General features: G+C 42.9%; 1 protein-coding gene across 1 annotated transcript; it reads right to left on the bottom strand.

Annotated features, from left to right (window-relative positions):
- Window positions 1-1,947: 1,947 nt before the first annotated feature.
- LOC121532281 (transcription initiation factor TFIID subunit 7) lies at window positions 1,948-11,871 on the bottom strand. The gene is made up of 12 exons (XM_041838132.1): window positions 11,754-11,871; window positions 11,493-11,569; window positions 11,110-11,188; window positions 10,509-10,642; window positions 10,039-10,159; window positions 9,829-9,887; window positions 9,320-9,392; window positions 8,636-8,749; window positions 6,842-7,021; window positions 3,498-3,610; window positions 2,797-2,856; window positions 1,948-2,289 (listed from the first exon to the last, which is right to left on the bottom strand). The coding sequence occupies exons 1-12, from the start codon at window positions 11,791-11,793 to the stop codon at window positions 2,245-2,247; spliced, it is 1,095 nt and encodes a 364-aa protein (XP_041694066.1). The 5' UTR covers window positions 11,794-11,871; the 3' UTR covers window positions 1,948-2,244.
- Between the last annotated feature and the right edge of the window lie 6,920 nt (window positions 11,872-18,791).

Raw genomic sequence — 18,791 nt, 5'->3', positions numbered from 1 at the left:
CCTTTAAACAGCTTGGAAAATTCCAGAAAATGATGTCATGGCTTTAGAAGCTTCTGATAGGCTAATTGACATCATTTGAGTCAATTGGAGGTGTACCTGTGGATGTATTTCAAGGCCTACCTTCAAACTCAGTGCCTCTTTGCTTGACATCATGGGAAAATCAAAAGAAATCAGCCAAGACCTCAGAAAACAAATTGTAGACCTCCACAAGTCTGTTTCATCCTTGGGAGCAATTTCCAAACGCCTGAAGGTACCACGTTCATCTGTACAAACAATAGTATGCAAGTATAAACACCATGGGACCACGCAGCCGTCATACCGCTCACGAAGGAGACGTGTTCTGTCTCTTAGAGATGAACGTACTTTGGTGTGAAAAGTGCAAATCAATCCCAGAACAACAGCAAAGGACCTTGTGAAGATGCTGGAGGAAACCGGTACAAAAGTATCTATATCCACAGTAAAACAAGTCCTATATCGACATAACCTGAAAGGCCGCTCAGCAAGGAAGAAGCCGCTGCTCCAAAACCGCCATAAAAAAGCCAGACTACGGTTTGCAACTACACATGGGGACAAAGATCGTACTTTTTGGAGAAATGTCCTCTGGTCTGATGAAACAAAAATAGAACTGTTTGCCCATAATGACCATCGTTATGTTTGGAGGAAGAAGGGGTTGCTTGCAAGCCGAAGAACACCATCCCAACCATGAAGCACGGGGGTGGTAGCATCATGCTGTGGGGGTGCTTTGCTGCCGGAAGGACTGGTGCACTTCACAAAATAGTAGGCATCATGAGGAAGGAAAATTATGTGGATATATTGAAGCAACATCTCAAGACATCAGTCAGGAAGTTAAAGCTTGGTCGCAAATGGGTCTTCCAAATGGACAATGACCCCAAACATACTTCCAAAGTTGTGGCAAAATGGTTTAAGGACAACAAAGTCAAGGTACTGCAGTGGCCATCAAAAAGCCCTGACCTCAATCCTATTGAACATTTGTTGGCAGAACTGAAAAAGCGTGTGCGAGCAAGGAGGCCTACAAACCTGACTCAGTTACACCAGCTCTGTCAGGAGGAATGGGCCAAAATTCACCCAATTTATTGTGGGAAGCTTGTGGAAGGCTACCCGAAACATTTGACCAAAGTTAAACAATTTAAAGGCAATGCTACCAAATACTAATTGAGTGTATGTAAACTTCTGAACCACTGGGAATGTGATGAAAGAAATAAAAGCTGACATAGATAATTATCTCTACTATTATTCTGACATTTCACATTCTTAAAATAAAGTGGTGATCCTAACTGACCCAAGACAGGGAATTTTTACTAAGATTAAATGTCAGGAATTGGGAAAAACTGGGTTTAAATGTATTTGGCTAAGGTGTATGTAAACTTCCGACTTCAACTGTTCGTCTCCTCCATTTTGGGACCAAACCTCATTTTCTCTAAACTGTCAGAAGGTATAAAGGTGTAGTTCATACTATGGGGCTACATTGCAGGCTCTGGGGGAAAAGCAGTGGAGGGTGTGCGACTTTCTCCTCTCGCTCTCCTGCTCTCCCTAATTAGCCTAGTGAGGCGGGATTGTTTGTGTTGGCGTCCTGCTGCAGCCCGGGGCATCCCTCCTGCTCTCTGACAGATGGCTGGATTACCAGGGTTTTGGAGATGGCCACTTCAATCTGGGTGTGCTAATCCCTCCCCTACCACCCCACCCCCAATCCTCAGAATAATCCCCTGTAAGAAGTCGAGGAGGCGGGTGACCAGAGGAACATGAGAGGGCGAGGCAGAGAGAGATCACAGTGGAAGAAAATCTTTCTAGAAGGTAGGAGGGTAATCCGAGAGGATATGGGAGACCACTGTTTAGTCAACAGGGATTGATGACTTAGTCTGTAATAGGTATGGTCAGACTCAGATGAAGTGAGACAGTGTCACTAGGAAATGTCAAACACAGACACGATTGAATGGTTAAACAAAGGGTTTATTCATACGGAGTAGCAGACAGAAAACACTCATTCTATAATCCTACTAACACGACAACATCCCAGAAATAAAATAAGAACAATACAAAAATAACACGAATCCTCCAACAAGTGATGTCATGATGTCTGGAGGCTAAAGGGAAAATGTATAATGGAATGATACAGCATGTCACTGAGGATGGCTCTGTCAGAGGGCGCAGATGCTTCTTCGCTCTTCCCCAGTGGCTCTCACGGCGCCTATTTGACACTTGGCTGCCCCCTGGTGGTCACTTGGGTCACTTTTCGATCAGCGAGTCCAGCTGCTCCTGAAGCGAGGACAGCTGTTGGAGCAGAGATGGAGCAGAGATTGGTTGATGTCGAACGCCTGGGTGTAATTGGTAGGCTAAGTGGATGATTAACACATCTTCCGACATTATTCATTTGTCAATACAAACAACAAACCAAGCTGATGTGAAGACAGACAACTTGATACAGATACTCAGATCATGTGTTCTTGACAATTCAAATGAAGGTTGATTAAGATCGAGTCAAACAATTAGCTTGGATGTCGGATATAAAGACTACCCTTATCATTCTAAAAGTTGGATGTGTAGGGATGTTCAGTCGCTAGAGGAAGACAATGGCAGTTCTTATAAACAAACATGTTTTGGTTTATTTGTCTCTCTAATTCAAGCACCTTAGTTGCACCTTTACATTCCTTTATAGCAAATGCTGCTTAATACCAAAGAAAATCATTCACTACATTTATAACTCATAACCAACAAGAGCTCATAAACGGATGCAGTAGTTTTAAAATGTCCCTTCCCGTCTTCCTCAGACAACGTTACCTGCTCCATCTCTCGCTCCTCCTGATGGATAATTTCATTGAGCAGAGCCTGAAAGCGGTTCTGCAAAAGAGACGAGAAAAAAATTAGTTCAGTCAGTAGACAGTTCCCTTAGCTTGTTTTGATGTTTGAAATTTGAGCGTGCCGCCGTTCGTAGAGAGCGTATCTTCCATCTGACAGAAAGGCCATTTGGAATGCCAGTTAGACGCCCGTGACCTTTTCCTGTGGCTGTGATAATAATGGTGAAAGATAGAAGATCTCAGCCAGGCCCGGCCAGCCGAGCACAGAGCTGAAACGACATGGTAAAAAAAAAAGTCCACCCGTGTCTCACACGTTGTAAATCTGTCCCCGAAGAGCAGTTGGCGGAACAATGATTTTTTATGTTTTTTTCCCCAAAGGGCTGATGGCGGAAATGTAATATTTATACCTTCTTTATGCGGTCTGAGTTTGGGAAGTTTTACACTCAGTCGTTTAGAGGGGTTATATTCCACATAAAGACTTCTCCCTCCAAGGTTGCCTCGGTGTGTGTGTGAGAGAGAGTGTGTCGGTGTGTGTGTTTGATTGAAAGAGAGTGTGTGGGTGTGAATATGAGTCTCCTAAGACTTGTTTTTGAAGGCCTTATTTATGAATCAGTCTTTGTGGTCGTCTCATTCTGCTAAATTAATTAAAACGCCATGTCAAAGTTGTATGTATCTATAATTCACCTTCAGGGCCTGGTTCTCCACCTTCATGATGAGGTCCTCCTGTTGTTTCTTGCGGGCGCGCGTCTCCTTCAGCTTGACCTTCACACCGTCTATCTGCATCTGGTAATCCATCACTACAGGAGCAGACAGAGGAACCATTTACATCTTCCCTCACAAAACACACAGACTATTCAATATCTCCATAGTATCAAGTGCATTTCTCTCCGTCTCCACTCTTTAAAGGAATAATAAAATAAATACAACTATTTTTTGGTATTTTTTTCATTAGTCCCAAAGTTGAAGTTACAATTTGCTTTTTGAAAGTCATATATCTTAAACTTGATTGCTGACATGCAAAACATTTTGGGACCGTATCAACAGTGGACTAATGAATAAAACACAGAAAGATAGTTTTTGAGTGGATTATTCCTTTAACCTACATAGAGTGAAAATAATATGCTGGACGCCTACCATAGGCCATGCATCATTTAAGATACGTAGGAAGCAGGGAAAGGAAAACTTGAAAGGAGGCAACTTGTATGGAGATTCAAAACACTGACTCTTCCACACACAGCAATACCAAGACCAGCCATTTGCTACAGGCCCATTTTAATTGAATAAACCAACCAGGGCTTCCTCTCTTTGACCTGCACTGATCAGAATACACAGAGGACATGCTTCTTTCTTCCACCCAAACCTATTTAATATGAGTGTGAATAATGAAAAGGAGACATTGAGAAGAGGCCACCCAGGGCTTTTACTTGCGACATAGTTAAATGCACTAAAGGAGAACATGGGTACATATTGAAGATGTGCATGTTCATCCCCAGAATCTTTTAACTTGTCTGTTTTCTAAGGATAAAGCTAAGAACATTATTTATATTTAAGAACACAATAACAATATGGAAGAAAATTAAACGTATTCTACAAGAACCAATATCACTCCCTAAAAACACAACCTTATGGAACAAACCTTGGATAGCTTTTCAGAATTCACAGATAAATTGGTCCACATGGAAAACTAAAGGCACAGAAACCGTAAATTACTTGGTAATAGGAAATACATTTATTTCCATGACAGAATTAAAAAGCAATTTTGGACTGACCAATGTAAATATTTTCAAATACATGCAACTTAAAAGTTTCATATCAAGAAATGTCGATTTGAAATCTTTTGGACATCACCGTAATCTTGATGGAGCCCAATCTGAGTCAGAAAAGGATATATGATAGGGAAGATATACAAAACTTTGCAGAGAGCCTATCCAACTGACAATCTCTTAGAAAAAAATATTAACTACTGGAACCAAGACTTAAAAAGAACTGATATTGGCACAAGATGGAGGGAATGTTGGAACATAACTAACAAAATTACAGTTAACAAAAATCTACGCTTAATCCAGTATAAACTGACGTATAGAATTTATTATACAAGAGAAAATATTAACAAATTCTACAGCACAAAGGCAGAGTCATGTCTTAAGTGTAAAACTAACAATGACTCAATAATCCATGCCTTCTGGGAATGCTATAAAGTCCAAAAGTTATGGGCGGAGTTAGAAAGTTGGCTGTCAGAAGTATTACAATGTAATTGTACTTTTAATCCGTCTGTCTGCCTATTTCAAGACATGGCATATGGGGGTGTAGTGAGATATCCGATGGGATGGACGATACTTTTCTCGTCAATCATCTTGAAAAAACGTATACTTAAAAACTGGAAATCAACCAATCATCCATCGTTAACACAATGAAAAGGTCCAAATGCTTTATTATCTAAATGTTAAGTGCGTGGGCGACAGAGAGAAACAAAATGGTGCAGTTTGAGGCCATGTGGCGGAGTGTGATACGGGCGTTGGAGACTGGAGTGTGAGCAGGTGGGTCTGGGCAGGGGTAATGTTGTGGATGTTTGTGTGCGTCTATATGTTGCATTTGTATGTGAATGTTTTGTATTGTAAAAAATATATAATGAACAAAAATATAAACGCAACATGCAATAATTAAAGATTTTACTGCGTTACAGTTCATATGAGGAAATCAGTCAATTGAAATAAATTCATTAGGCCCTAATCTATGGATTTCACATGACTGGGAATACAGATATGCATCTGTTGGTCACAGGATCTCGTCACGGTATTTCTGTGCATTCAAATTGCCATCGAAACGCAATTGTGTTTGTTGTCCGTAGCTTATGCCTGCCCATACCATAACCCCACCATGGGGCACTCTGTTCACAACGTTGACATCAGCAAACCATTCGCCCACACGACACCATACACATGGTCTGCGGTTGTGAGGCCGGTTGGACGTAGTGCCAAATTCTCTAAAACGGCGTGGGAGGTGGCTTATGCTAGAGAAATGAACATTACATTCTCTGGCAACAGCTCTGGTGGACATTCCTGCAGTCAGCATGCCACATGCACGCTCCCTCAACTTGAGACATCTGTGGCATTGTGTTGTGTGACAAAACTGCACATTTTACAGTGGCCTTTTATTGTCCCCAGCACAAGGTGCACCTGTGTAATGATCATGCTGTTTAATCAGCTTCTTAATTCATCTACCTGACAGGTGTGGCATATCATCTTGGCAAAGGAGAAATGCCCACTAACAGGAATGTAAACCAATTTGTGCACAACATTTGAGAGAAATAAGCTTTTTGTGCATATGGAACATTTCTGGGATCTTTTATTTATTTCAGCTCATGAAACATGGGACCAACACTTTAGATTTTTGTTCAGTGTGTATATAAAAAAAAGAGTACCAAAAAAGATAAGACGCAACGTTGTGAGACTATTGAGATGTCCCTCCTCCACATACAGAACCCAGGCATCAATTTCCTGATTTTAGTGGGTGCCTATCTTTTCCATTCATTTGGGGATTGAGGCATATAGATGGATCTACACAACCCATGTCATGGGATTCAGCTTGACATATTACTTTGGGTTTTAAAGTGTGCAATAGGTCAAATTAAAGTGAATATAAGACCAGGCTAAATGCCTGAGGTGAATGTTAGCTGTCTGCTCCATAGAAATAGAATGAATAGAATGGGCTGCTCTCATTCTCTTCCCACATTGGCTGCTACTCCAATACCGTAGACAGGCGCCATGTTGATACCAATTACAAAACAATCACATTCCACTTAGGATAGAAATGACAAGGAATATGCCAAGGAATATGTTGTGCCAATATGGGGATGGTATACCAACCTCTTAATATCTATGACTGCAATCTTCAACCACCCCACCAACGCTCCCGGCGATGCAAAACAAACTCGCCCGAACTTTCCACCCCCCCCCACTCTTTCCATACTTCCTAGTCTCTCTCCACCACCCCTCTTTCCTCCCCTATTTCATTCCCTCTGGCCTCACCTATCTGGTTGTTCCTGTCTGCCTCGTCCCGGGCTTTGTCTTGGAGTTGTCTAACCAGGTCTTCCTCCATGTCCATGATGTTCAGGTCCTCGTCCTCATGGCGAAGGTCCCCCTCGTCCTCCTCATCGTCACTGCTGCTGCTGATGTCGTTGAAGATCTCCCTCAGCTCGTCACGTTGGGCTGGAAGGAAAAATGTATTTTTTCAGTCTTCTTACTGCTACCACTCCTCACCAACAAAACACAGTCTTCCCAGTAGGACAGCTATAGAAACACCAAGGCAGCTTTTCCCAAACCAGGGGTCGCGACCCCATGTGATTTGAAAATGGGATCGCGAGAAAAATTGTGCTTGATTCATAAAACCACGGTAACGCCAGTAACCTCCGGTAGCCGCTAGATGCGGTTCTAATAAAAAGAGTGGCTTCTGTTTTCTTCCTACAAATGTGGCTCTATCTTTTTAACGGTTTAAAGGGACAACATGCAGTAGCTACATACATTTCAGACTTATAAATGAATGATATGTACCCACTGATTCTTGAAGAATATAATTTATAAATGCCTCATGAGCTTAGTTCAACTGTTGTACCCCATCAGAACCCCAAATACAAGCTTGTTTTACTCTATTGTTTGTAAATAAAATGTAAACAAATACTGTATAGCATCAAAACATGATAAAGCTATAATTTTGATATCACGGATGGCCAGTCTTTGCAACCATACCTCTGTCTATGAATTTGAGAGTGTTTCCATTTCTCCTGTCCCATCCCTCAGCTTTTTAGCGAAACAGTGGTGGGGATCACACTATTGTTTCAACTGCTGATTGCCGCTTTAAGCTACAAAATATTATTGACTCAAGACATTTCAGCTTTCCATTTTTTATTATTTTGTTTAAAAAAATCTAAAAACATAATTCCACTTTGACATTATGGAGTATTGTGTGTAGGCCAGTGACACAAACATCCCAATTTAATCCATTTTAAATTCAGGCTGTGACAAAAAATGTGGGGAAAAGTCAAGTGTGTGAATACTTTCTATATGTCTGCTGTAGAGACGAGAGCACGAGAAAACAAGTTTTAATCAGAGGGAAATAAGTGCTGAAAACATGTTGGCTCACTATTTAAAAAGAAGATGGAGAACAAGATATAGTAGCGTTTCCCAAACTAGGGGTCGCGAGAGAAACGGAAAAAATTAATTATAATAATCTCGTTGGGTTCATAGACCCGCAGTAACGTCAGAAATCTCCGGTAGTCGCTAGATGTGGTTGTAATAAACAGAGCGGTTTCTGTTTTCTTCCTACAAATGTGGCTCTATCTTTTGAACAGTTTAAGCAACAGAATATTATGACCCCATCACTGAAAGATAAGACTCTCAGGAACACGTATGTGTCTTCTGTTTCCCTCTACAATGTCCACAAGCCTCATTAGAACAGAGTGGACAAGACCAGGCACTAAATCAGCCTGGGGGGGAAAGAACATCAATGATGATGTTCTTTTCTACACAGAAGATCATTCACAAAAAAGGTTTAGGAAACCCTGAACTAAGGCCTACTGTACTGCGATGGGACAGTGAAAGGCTAAGTGGCATACTGTATGTCCTAACTTCTGTGTGGATGCGATGACTAAGGTGGTTGGAGCATGGAGCCTGTAATATCAAAGTTATGGCTCTCATTCCAAACATGGTCCATATATTGAATACATGTATTAAGTTAACTGTGAGTCACTCTGTATGGAACCAACGCATCTGCTAAATGAACATATTATAGTATTACTACGTTTTGCCCACTTCCATGGTGCTTACCTGAGGAGCCATGCCCCATCTTGTGTCCTGATGTCCCAGGTGATGAGTCCAGGTTGGCCAGAGAGCCATGGTTGTCTGCCTCCTTGGTCTCATCCTCGGCTATCACCTCCCAGCCTGAACGCCAAGTTAGGGAAACGCTGTACACCAAACACTACCTCACTGCTTTCATTAAGTTATGTCATGTTCCAGCTATTAAAACTGGCTTCACTATGGGCCTACAAGGACATTTTAACATGTACCAGCGTCCACTTAAATCAACACTGAGGGGGCTGCACTTCTATGTTGATGCTGTACCCTGTTCTGTGCTCTTATTTTTTTAACCCTTATTTCACCAGGTAAGTTGACTGAGAACATTCTCATTTACACCAATGACCTGGTGAATAGTTCCTGCTGCTTTATCATTTCATTACAGTGCTTATTGAGGAAGGTGTTGGTGCAGGTCTCACATTAAGACATTAGCAGGAGTCAGTTCAGGTGAGGCCCAGCAGAGCAGAGTAGGCTCCCGCTGGTCAACATCTATTGGCTATGTTGTGTTTCATTTACAGTGCGTGTATAAGGGGTACTGCAATACCTAGTGACGGTTTGGTGCAGCATTAGAGACAGAGTGTGTGTGTGTGTGTGACGTGAGCAAGAGTGGAAGGATGTGTGTGTGAGTTTGCCCCAGTACGTGAGCTAAAAAGATACGGACACTAACGGCCTCTGCGTCCGTGCTCAGTAATCTCTTCACCTCCTTCTCCACGTCGGGAGACTCGATGTACTGCAGAGGAAATAAGGTTAGACTTTCTTCATGCCTCCAGACTACTGCACACACACTGCACCCAGAGCGAACGGCTGGCCACGTGCCAGCAAACACATTAAAGATTAAGAACAGCAAGCCAAACCGATATGGCGCTGCACCTTAAAGAAGATTTATTCAAAAGACAAAGTAGGAATCCTTCCTCAAACTCACTCTGTCACTTGGATCAAAGCAGAGAGTTAGATTGCTTTCTTGCATACCTTTGGGGCAAATGAAGATGGAAGGCCTTTATTTTTATGTAAATCTTAGTTTTTACTTCCGCTGCAGTTCCGCTTTTATGAAATGTAAATGTGTTGTTTGAATAAAGGGCCTGGGACGAGATCCCGGCATCGTCTGAAGAAAATATTCACAAGATGAAGGGGAGAGAGCGCTCAAGGGGAAACACAAATGTCAGTACCTTCTTTTTTGCAGTCTTCCTGAATCTTCTCTTCCTTGTGTTCTTTAGAGGACAGGTGACTGGAGACCAAAAACATTATGATTTAAAGTTAACAGCGCCATCAAAAAGGAAACTTGCAGACTGGCTGAGGCTTGAAGTTAAGTCTGCAGATGGGCTACAAAGTGCTACACTCAGCATATTTCAATACAGAGGGGATATAGGCCTACTTACTGCCATGGTTCCACACAAACTTCTTGTCCTTGTCTTTGTCCTTCTTCTTCTTGGGGTCTACAGTACCGGTGGGCTCCTCCAAGGGAGGGTAGAGGTCTCCATCCAATGTGCACACCAGCATCTACCCCACACAGAACAGGGTCAAAGAGCAATTAATAATCGACCTTATAGAATGCTTGAAAATATATAAACCAACACTATGTGGTCATTATCAATAATCCCTGGTTCTAATCCCCGAGCCAACTACGTGAAAAATCTCTCGAAGTGCCCTTGAGCAAGGCACTGAACCCTAATTGCTCCTGTAAGTTGCTCTGGATAAGAGCATCTGCTAAATGACTAAAATGTCATACAGAAACAGGGCAGTCTAAATCTTAGAGCAGACACTGCAGCCGTTGACAACTGGTCTGGAGACCCTATACACCATCCTACTCTTATATGGTGCTTGTATGAGAGCATCCTTCCTGTCCTACCTGACAGACGTCAGCAGTCTTATAGAAGGTCTTCTTGTCCACTGTTTTCAGAGATTCCAGGATGCAGGGAAGATCCACCAGTTTACACGCCAAGGGCACTCGGTCCACTCTCACGATGCCATGACGACCATCAGCTGCAGAACATCATATGATGTCATTTCACACATAGAAGAATAGTTAGACTACATCACAGAAGGTTTCCTTGAATGTGAATGTCCGTTCTAATTATCCTACTTCTAGGATTTCACCCTTATGTTATAGACAATAGGTGCTTTCTTGGGAAGGAATGGACATTCTGTGATGTGATGCTGGTATAACTGCTTCTGAACCAAAAAATATGAAATGAGCAACAGGGTTAAGCAAGGTTCTCTCTACTTTAGTTTCAAGTGGCTTCATCAGCATGATTAATGAGGCCACTTTACCTTATCCTTGATTTGAATTACACAAATTACAAAGCCTAACTTTTTACATTACAGAGTGTGAACAACTTCCTTTGCGGCAAATGGTAATATTGTGAGTGAACAGTTACGACCATTCCATGAAAACAACAAGGTACACTTGAACTATGAAGACATTAAGGCTCAATACATATTAGACTTACCGTGCAGTTCAATGGTGAGTCTGTCTTTGAGGTTCATGCTGCTAGACTGGGCAATACATCTCACTGTTGAGGCATATTCCTTTGACAGAGATCATGCAGTCAAGATACACATCAATTTCCATAACAGTTTATGCCATGTCAAGTATGATTTCCTTTATTTCAATATATGGGTGCACAGAAAGGTCAAATACAGGTAAAAGAGTGTTTCAGTATGAGGATCAATTATGGTTGCCATTAATTAATCAATCATGGTGACATTCATTATGATACAATATTCACAAGTTTCAGCATGTGGAGTGAATTTGAAAGACAACTATTCAAAAATGTACAAAACCAAACATTTTCTCTCATCCCATTCTATTCAATTCCATCCGTTTCCTTACCGTGGGCAGCCGCAGTACAAATTGACTCTCAAGCTCATGGGGTGCATCATCTTTGTTTTTCGAACCGACCTTCCCCACTGCAAATCAGTGCATAATAACAGATTAATATTCATATTTGGTAGGTTTGATTAGCTAGCTAACGTTAGCTGGCTAGCTAGCTAGTTTGCTAGCTGTCTGATTGACAGTTTCTAGTAACGTTAACGTTACGCTAGCTTCACCGAAGACGGACGTTCTCATATTCCACATGTTAACAAAACGTACCTTTTATTTTGGAGGTCGATTTGGTCTTTTTGTTCTGCATGGTGACTACTTGAAAGGAAAGTTAAAGAGCCTTGTCGATGCACACACAGTTAGAAACAACACAGCAAACCGGAAGACTCTTCTTCGATAACGTTTTACCTAATTCAATTGACATATTCTGCCACCTACTGGCCAGAATGGGAGCAGGACGGTAGCGTATCTCTTCCTGAAAAAAGATTGCAGTCAGTGCAGTATAACTGCAGCACACAAACTGCATTATAACGCCTCGATCACACCGACAGAGTTTGGTACACCAGAAGTACATTCATTTCCAATGGAACGCTGCGTTTGCCTTGCAGCATTGCGTTGCAGAGGCAGTTACAGTACATTCTGTGTGGTGCATACGTTGGATTTATTGAACATACGGGTCAAACTGTATGGTAGCAGAAGGTGAATGTTGAACTTTTGTTGCACACATATCCAGATGATGCTGCGTACCATTTTGCGTCACCCTGGCCCACTCTTTCGCATACCGCCCCAACAGATCCACAGATGACACAATCTTTATTGCACTCCACACTGCTCTATCCCACCTGGACAAAAGGAACACCCATGTGAGAATGCTGTTCATTGACTACAGCTCAGCGTTCAACAACATAGTGCCCTCCAAGCTCATCACTAAACTAAGGACCCTGGGATTAAACACCTCCCTCTGCAAATGGATACTGGACTTTCTGATGGGCCGCCCCCAGGTGGTGAGGCTAGGCAACAACATATCTGCCACGCTGACCCTCAACACGGGGGCCCCTCAGGGGTGCGTGCTTAGCCACCTCCTGTACTCCTTGTTTACCCAAGACTGCGTGGCCGCACATGACTCCAGCACCATCATTAAGTTTGCTGATGACATGACGGTAGTAGGCCTGATCACCAACGACGATGAGACAGCCTACAGGGAGGAGGTCAGAGACCTGGCAGTGTGGTGCCAGGACAACAACCTCTCCCTCAATGCCAACAAGATAAAGGAGCTGATCGTGGACTGCAGGAAACAGAGGGCCAAACACGCCCCCATTCACATCGACGGGGCTACAGTGGAGAAGGTCGAAAGCTTCAAGTTCCTCGGGACCTATCACTAAGGACCTATCATGGTCCAAACACACCAACACAGTTGTGAAGAGGGCACAACAACGCCTCTTTTCCCCCAGGAGGCTGAAAAGATTTGGCATGGGCCCTCAGATCCTCAAAACGTTCTACAGCTGCACCATTAAGAGCATCCTGACTGGCTGCATCACCGCTTGGCATGGCAACTGCTTGGCATCCGACCGCAAGGTGCTACAGAGAGTAGTGCGTACGGCCCAGTACATCACTGGGGCCGAGCTCCCTGCCATGCAGGACCTCTATACCAGGCGGTGTCAGAGGAAGGCCCTAAAAATGGTAAATACTCCAGCCACCCAAGTCACAGTCTGTTCTAGCTGCTACCACACAGCAAGCGGTACCAGAGTGCCAAGTCTGGGACCAAAAGGCTCCTGAACAGCTTCTACCCCAAAGCCATAAGACTGCTGAACAGTTAATTATACGGCTACCGGGACTTTCTGCTTTTCACCCCCTACCTACATGTACATAGTACTTAAATCAATCAATCACTTAACATTTTACATTTACATTTTAGTCATTTAGCAGATGCTCTTACCCAGAGCGACTTTACAGTTAGTGAGTGCATACATTTTTACCAAACCTACATGTGCATATTACCTAAATCAATCACCCCAACTACCTCGTACCCCAGTACACTGACTAGGTACCCCTACTCCTTGTATGTAGCCTATATATAGCCTTGTTATTGTTATTTTATTGTGTTACTATTTTCAATGTATCTATTTGTTAATGTCCTAATTTTTTATTGCATTGTTGGGAAAGGACTCGTAAGTAAGCATTTCAGGGTAAACTCTACAATTTATTTGGCTCATGTGATTTGATTTGATATAGTGACGAGTGAGCCTTTTTCTGGTCCGCACACATTTTTATAGTGCGTAATTTCTTTCCCTTAATTTTTTGGCCAGGCCATCTAACAATTTGGTCAGGTAAAAATGTATTTGAGCTCACATGTCACGCTCTGACATAATGACAGGCAACTTTGTAGGCTTTACATTAGATTTGCTATTTTTTCATGGTTTTGCTAAATTTTGGAAGCGCTACTTAACAAAGAGCCGTTTGGGAGCCAAATCAACGTCTCTTTTAGATGAACGGAGCCAAATGAGCCGGCTCACTGAAAAGATTCGGAATGACCATCTAGAGCAGGGGTGTCAAACGTCCGGCCCGCGGGCCGGATCAGGCCCGCAAACGGGTTTAATCCGGCCCGCGAGATGATTTTGTAAAGTATAAAAATGAGCTGCAATTTTTCAATAAAAGAAACTGCTGTTCCAATTGTGTCCACTGGATGGCGCAATAGCAATTGTGTTAAGCAAGCGAACTGTTTATACCGGGGCAGAGCAAATAGGTCAAGCAAGTGCAGCCAGTCCGGATGAGCTACTTTGTTTTGCCCGCGATATTTATTACGGCTTCTACTTTTAACATTATGTGCTTTGGCACCCTCATTGCCCCAATATGTCTCTGTCAAAAAAGAGAAAAGTGGACGCAGAGTGCAGAGTGTTCGAAGAAAAATTGTCATCCTTCTATTTATTCACGGAATTGAATGGGAAAGCTGTATGTTTGGTGTGTTCACAGCATGTTGCAGTGCTGAAAGAATATAACCTTCGTCGCCACTATGTGAGTCTTCATGCCGACAAATATGACAACTTTCAAGGACAGCGGAGAAGAGAGAAGGTGAATGAACTGTTGGTGGGTCTGAAGAAACAGCAGTCTGTGTTTACTCACAGCCGAGACATCAGTGACGCTGCAGTGAAAGCTAGCTACCTCATTGCTAATGAAATCGCAGTGGCTTCAAAACCATTTAGTGAGGGTGAATTTGTAAAAACATGCATGATGAAGGCAGCAGAGATTGTGTGCCCTGAAAAGCACCAGGCTTTTGCAAATATCAGCCTGACAAGAAACACAGTTGCAGACAGGATTTCCGATCTTTCAGTGGATTTGGACAGCCAGTTGAAGCAAAAAGTAAAGTCATTTATTGCGTTTTCGGTTGCAATTGATGAAAGCACGGACATTACAGATGTTGCACAACTGGCCATTTTCATCCGCGGAGTTGATGACACATTGACCGTCACCGAGGAGTTCGTGGAGTTGGTGCCGATGACAGATACAACGACAGCAGCTGATATTTTCACTGCACTCGTCGGCGCGCTGGACAGGGTCGGAGTGGACTGGTCCCGCGCTGTCAGCCTGGCTACAGATGGTGCGCCCTCAATTATCGGGAAAAAAACAGGCGTTGTGACAAAGTTCAGAGAGAAAGTGCAATCTGCAAATGGAGGACATGATTTTTGGACTTTTCACTGTATTTTGCACCAGGAGGCTTTGTGTTGCAAGTCATTAAAGATGGATAACGTCATGAAGGTGGTCATCCAAACTGTTAATTTCATCCGATCCAGAAGCCTGAATCACCGTCAGTTTGACAGCCTTCTCAGAGAGAAAGACCACATCTATGGCCTGCCATATCACACTGAGGTAAGATGGTGAAGCCGAGGTGCTGTGCTGAGGCGTTTCTTTGATTTACGAGAAGAAACAGTTCATGGAAGTTCATGGAAGTTCATGGAAGAAAAGGGCAAACCAGTGTTAGAATTTAATTCCGCAGAATGGATGCAGGACCTTGCATTTATGGGGGATGTTACAGAGCACCTGAATAACTTGAACAAACAGCTGCAAGGGCGCAACAAAGTTGCCACGCAGTATTATGACAGCATACGTTCTTTCAAGTTGAAGCTGTCATTGTGGGAGACGCAACTCGCCGGTGGTGATGCAGCTCACTTCCCCTGTCTGAAAAATGTGTGCGCGACCCAACATGTGGCAGACATGAAGCGGTTCAAAGATAAAATAACGGGACTGTTAAGGGAGTTTGAGCAACGCTTTCAGATTTTTGGTGAACTGGAGAAAGACTTCAAAGTTTTTTGTTCGCCATTCACCGTGAATCCCTCGGATTTGAAGGGCAAATTTGCCGCAGCTGGCTTGGACACATTTTATCAGAATCTCTTGCCAGGTTATCCCAACTTGACAGCCCTCGCTGCAAAACTGTTGTGCATGTTTGGAACCACATATCTTTGTGAGCAAGTTCTCTGTAATGAGCATAAATAAAACAAAGCTGCGCTCAAGGCTCACGCACAAGCACTTGAATCACATCCTGAAGTTGGCTGCCACTCAGGATGTGACGCCTGATATTGATGCGCTGGTGAAAGCTAAAGTTGCCAGGTATCAGGAGTCAAATAAACTATGCAACCCCACTTAAAGTGCTGCATGAGACACCCTGATATAGTTCTGTGATCTGTGATATACTTCTGTGAATCACTGAGGCATTGTGTGTTTGTGTGTTGTTTGTCCTCAGAATTTCAAATAACTTGAGGTGTTTTATGATTAATAGTGATGTTGTGCTTTTGGACACACTGTCCTCAGGCTCCAGCTTTATGTTTATATGTTTTTATGTTGATGTGCTATTGTTTTTAATTGATTTTATTTTATTTGTATATTTAACCTATTCTTGACTCTGTGGTTCTTGCACTTGTTTGGGGAACAGGATTTCATTATTTGTATCTACATTTCTGCCTGAGAAATGACACCCTGATATAGTTCTGTGATCTGTGAAACAGTTCTGTGAATCACTGAGGCATTGTGTGTTTGTGTGTTCTTTTTCTTTAGAATTTTCAAATAAACTTGAGGTGTTTTATGATTAATAGTGATGTTGTGCTTGTACTATTTTGGACACACTGTCCTCAGGCTCCAGCTTTATGTTTTATGTTGATAGTATTAAAACAAAGAAAACAATCTGAAGTTGTTGTTTTTAAGTTATATATACCATGATTTTACCGGTCCGGCCCACTTGGGAATAGATTTTCCTCCATGTGGCCCCTGAGCTAAAATGAGTTTGACACCCCTGATCTAGAGGGTTTCCACTTGTTACCACACCCACAAAGTCCAAATTGTCTATGTCGTAAAAATTCATAAAAACTAAAATTTGCTTTTTGATCTTAATTTAAGGCTAGGGTTAGGCATAAAGTTAGCAGTGTGGTTAAGGTTAGGGTTAAGATCGTATTTTTATTTTAAGAAGATACATTTTAGAAATTTGCGGGGCTTATGACTTTGTGGCTGTGGTAATTAGTAAAGACCGTACTAGAGTGACGTCTTTCTTTGACTTCCTGGTCAAAATCCAAAGCAAACTTCATAAGAGTTCTGACCAGAAAAACTATATCTCAATAGTTAATAATAAGATATACAAATATATATATAGTTTGACACATTAATCACCAATATGGGCACATACAATTAGCAGCTCTATCATACTATCCAGGTCTGTGCCCAAACAGTTTGAGCTTCTAATTCTAAAAATCCACCTCTCCAGAAATAAGTCTATCACTGTTGCCGTTGCTACAGACCCCCCTCAGCCCCCAGCTGTGCCCTTGCCACCATATGTGAATTGATTGCCCCCCATCTATCCTCAGAGTTCGTACTACTTGGTGACCTAAACTGGGATATGCTTAACACCCCGGCCGTCCTACAATCTAAACTAGATGCCCTCAATCTCACACAAATTATCAAGGAACCTACCAGGTACAACCCTAAATCCGTAAACATGGGCACCCTCATAGATATCATCCTGACTAATTTACCCTCTAAATACACCTCCGCTGTCTTCAACCAGGATCTCAGCGATCACTGCCTCATTGCCTGCGTCCGTAATGGGTCTGCGGTCAAACGACCACCCCTCATCACTGTCAAACGCTCCCTAAAACACTTCAGCGAGCAGGCCTTTCTAATTGACCTGGCCCAGGTATCTTGGATGGATATTGACCTCATTCCGTCAGTAGAGGATGCCTGGTTCTTTAAAAGTGCTTTCCTCTCCATCTTAAATAAGCATGCCCAATTCAAAAAATTCTGAACTAAGAACAGATACAGCCCCTGGTTCACCCCAGACTTGACTGCCCTTGACCAGCACAAAAACATAATTTTTCAAACAGAAATTTGCTTCCTGTAGCACTAACTCCAAAAAGTTTTGGGACACTGTAAAGTCCATGGAGAATAAGAGCACCTCCTCCCAGCTGCCCACTGCACTGAGGCTAGGAAACACTGTCACCACCGATAAATCTACAATAATCAAGAATTTCAATAAGCATTTTGCTACGGCTGGCCATGCTTTCCACCTGGCTACCCCTACCCCGGCCACCAGCTCTGCACCCTCTGCTGCAACTTGCCCATGCCCCTCCTTCCCCCTGAAAGAGCTGCAAAATCTGGACCCTTACAAATCAACTGGGCTAGACAATCTGGACCCTTTCTTTCTAAAATTAGCCGCCGAAATTGTAGCAACCCCTATTACTAGCCTGTTCAACCTCTCTTTCGTATCATCTGAGATCCCCAGAGATTAGAAAGCTGCCGCGGTCATCCCCCTCTTCAAAGGGGGTGACACTCTAGATCCAAACTGTTACAGACCTATATCCATCCTGCCATGCCTTTCGAAAGTATTTGAAAGCCAAGTTAACAAACAGATCACCGTCCATTTCGAATCCCACCGTACCTTCTCCGCTATGCAATCTGGTTTCCGAGCTGGTCATGGGTGCACCTCAGCCACGCTAAAGGTCCTAAACGATATTATAACCGCGATCGATAAAAGACAGTACTGTGCAGCTGTCTTCATCGACCTGGCCAAGGCTTTCGACTCTGTCAATCACCGCATTTTTATTGGCAGACTAAATAGCCTTGGTTTCTCAAATGACTGCCTCGCCTGGTTCACCAACTACTTCTCAGATAGAGTTCAATGTGTCAAATCGGAGGGCCTGTTGTCTGGACCTCTGGCAGTCTCTATGGGGGTGCCACAGGGTTCAATTCTCGGGCCGACTCTATTCTCTGTGTATATCAATGATGTCGCTCTTGCTGCTGGTGACTCTCAGATCCACCTCTATGCAGATG

Source organism: Coregonus clupeaformis, chromosome 2, assembly GCF_020615455.1.
Source record: "Coregonus clupeaformis isolate EN_2021a chromosome 2, ASM2061545v1, whole genome shotgun sequence".
Lineage (NCBI taxonomy): Eukaryota > Metazoa > Chordata > Actinopteri > Salmoniformes > Salmonidae > Coregonus > Coregonus clupeaformis.
The sequence above is the reverse complement of the archived record's forward strand: the minus strand, read 5'-3'. Positions and strand labels throughout refer to the sequence as shown.

Coding starts and splice junctions, on each gene's coding strand:
- LOC121532281 (XM_041838132.1), bottom strand. CDS start 11,793: ATGCAGAACAAAAAGACCAAATCGACCTCCAAAATAAAAG. Junction 7,022..8,635: donor GATGGGGCATGGCTCCTCAG/GTAAGCACCATG, acceptor TTTTCCTTCCAG/CCCAACGTGACGAGCTGAGG. Junction 2,857..3,497: donor TGGAGAACCAGGCCCTGAAG/GTGAATTATAGA, acceptor TCTCTTTTGCAG/AACCGCTTTCAGGCTCTGCT.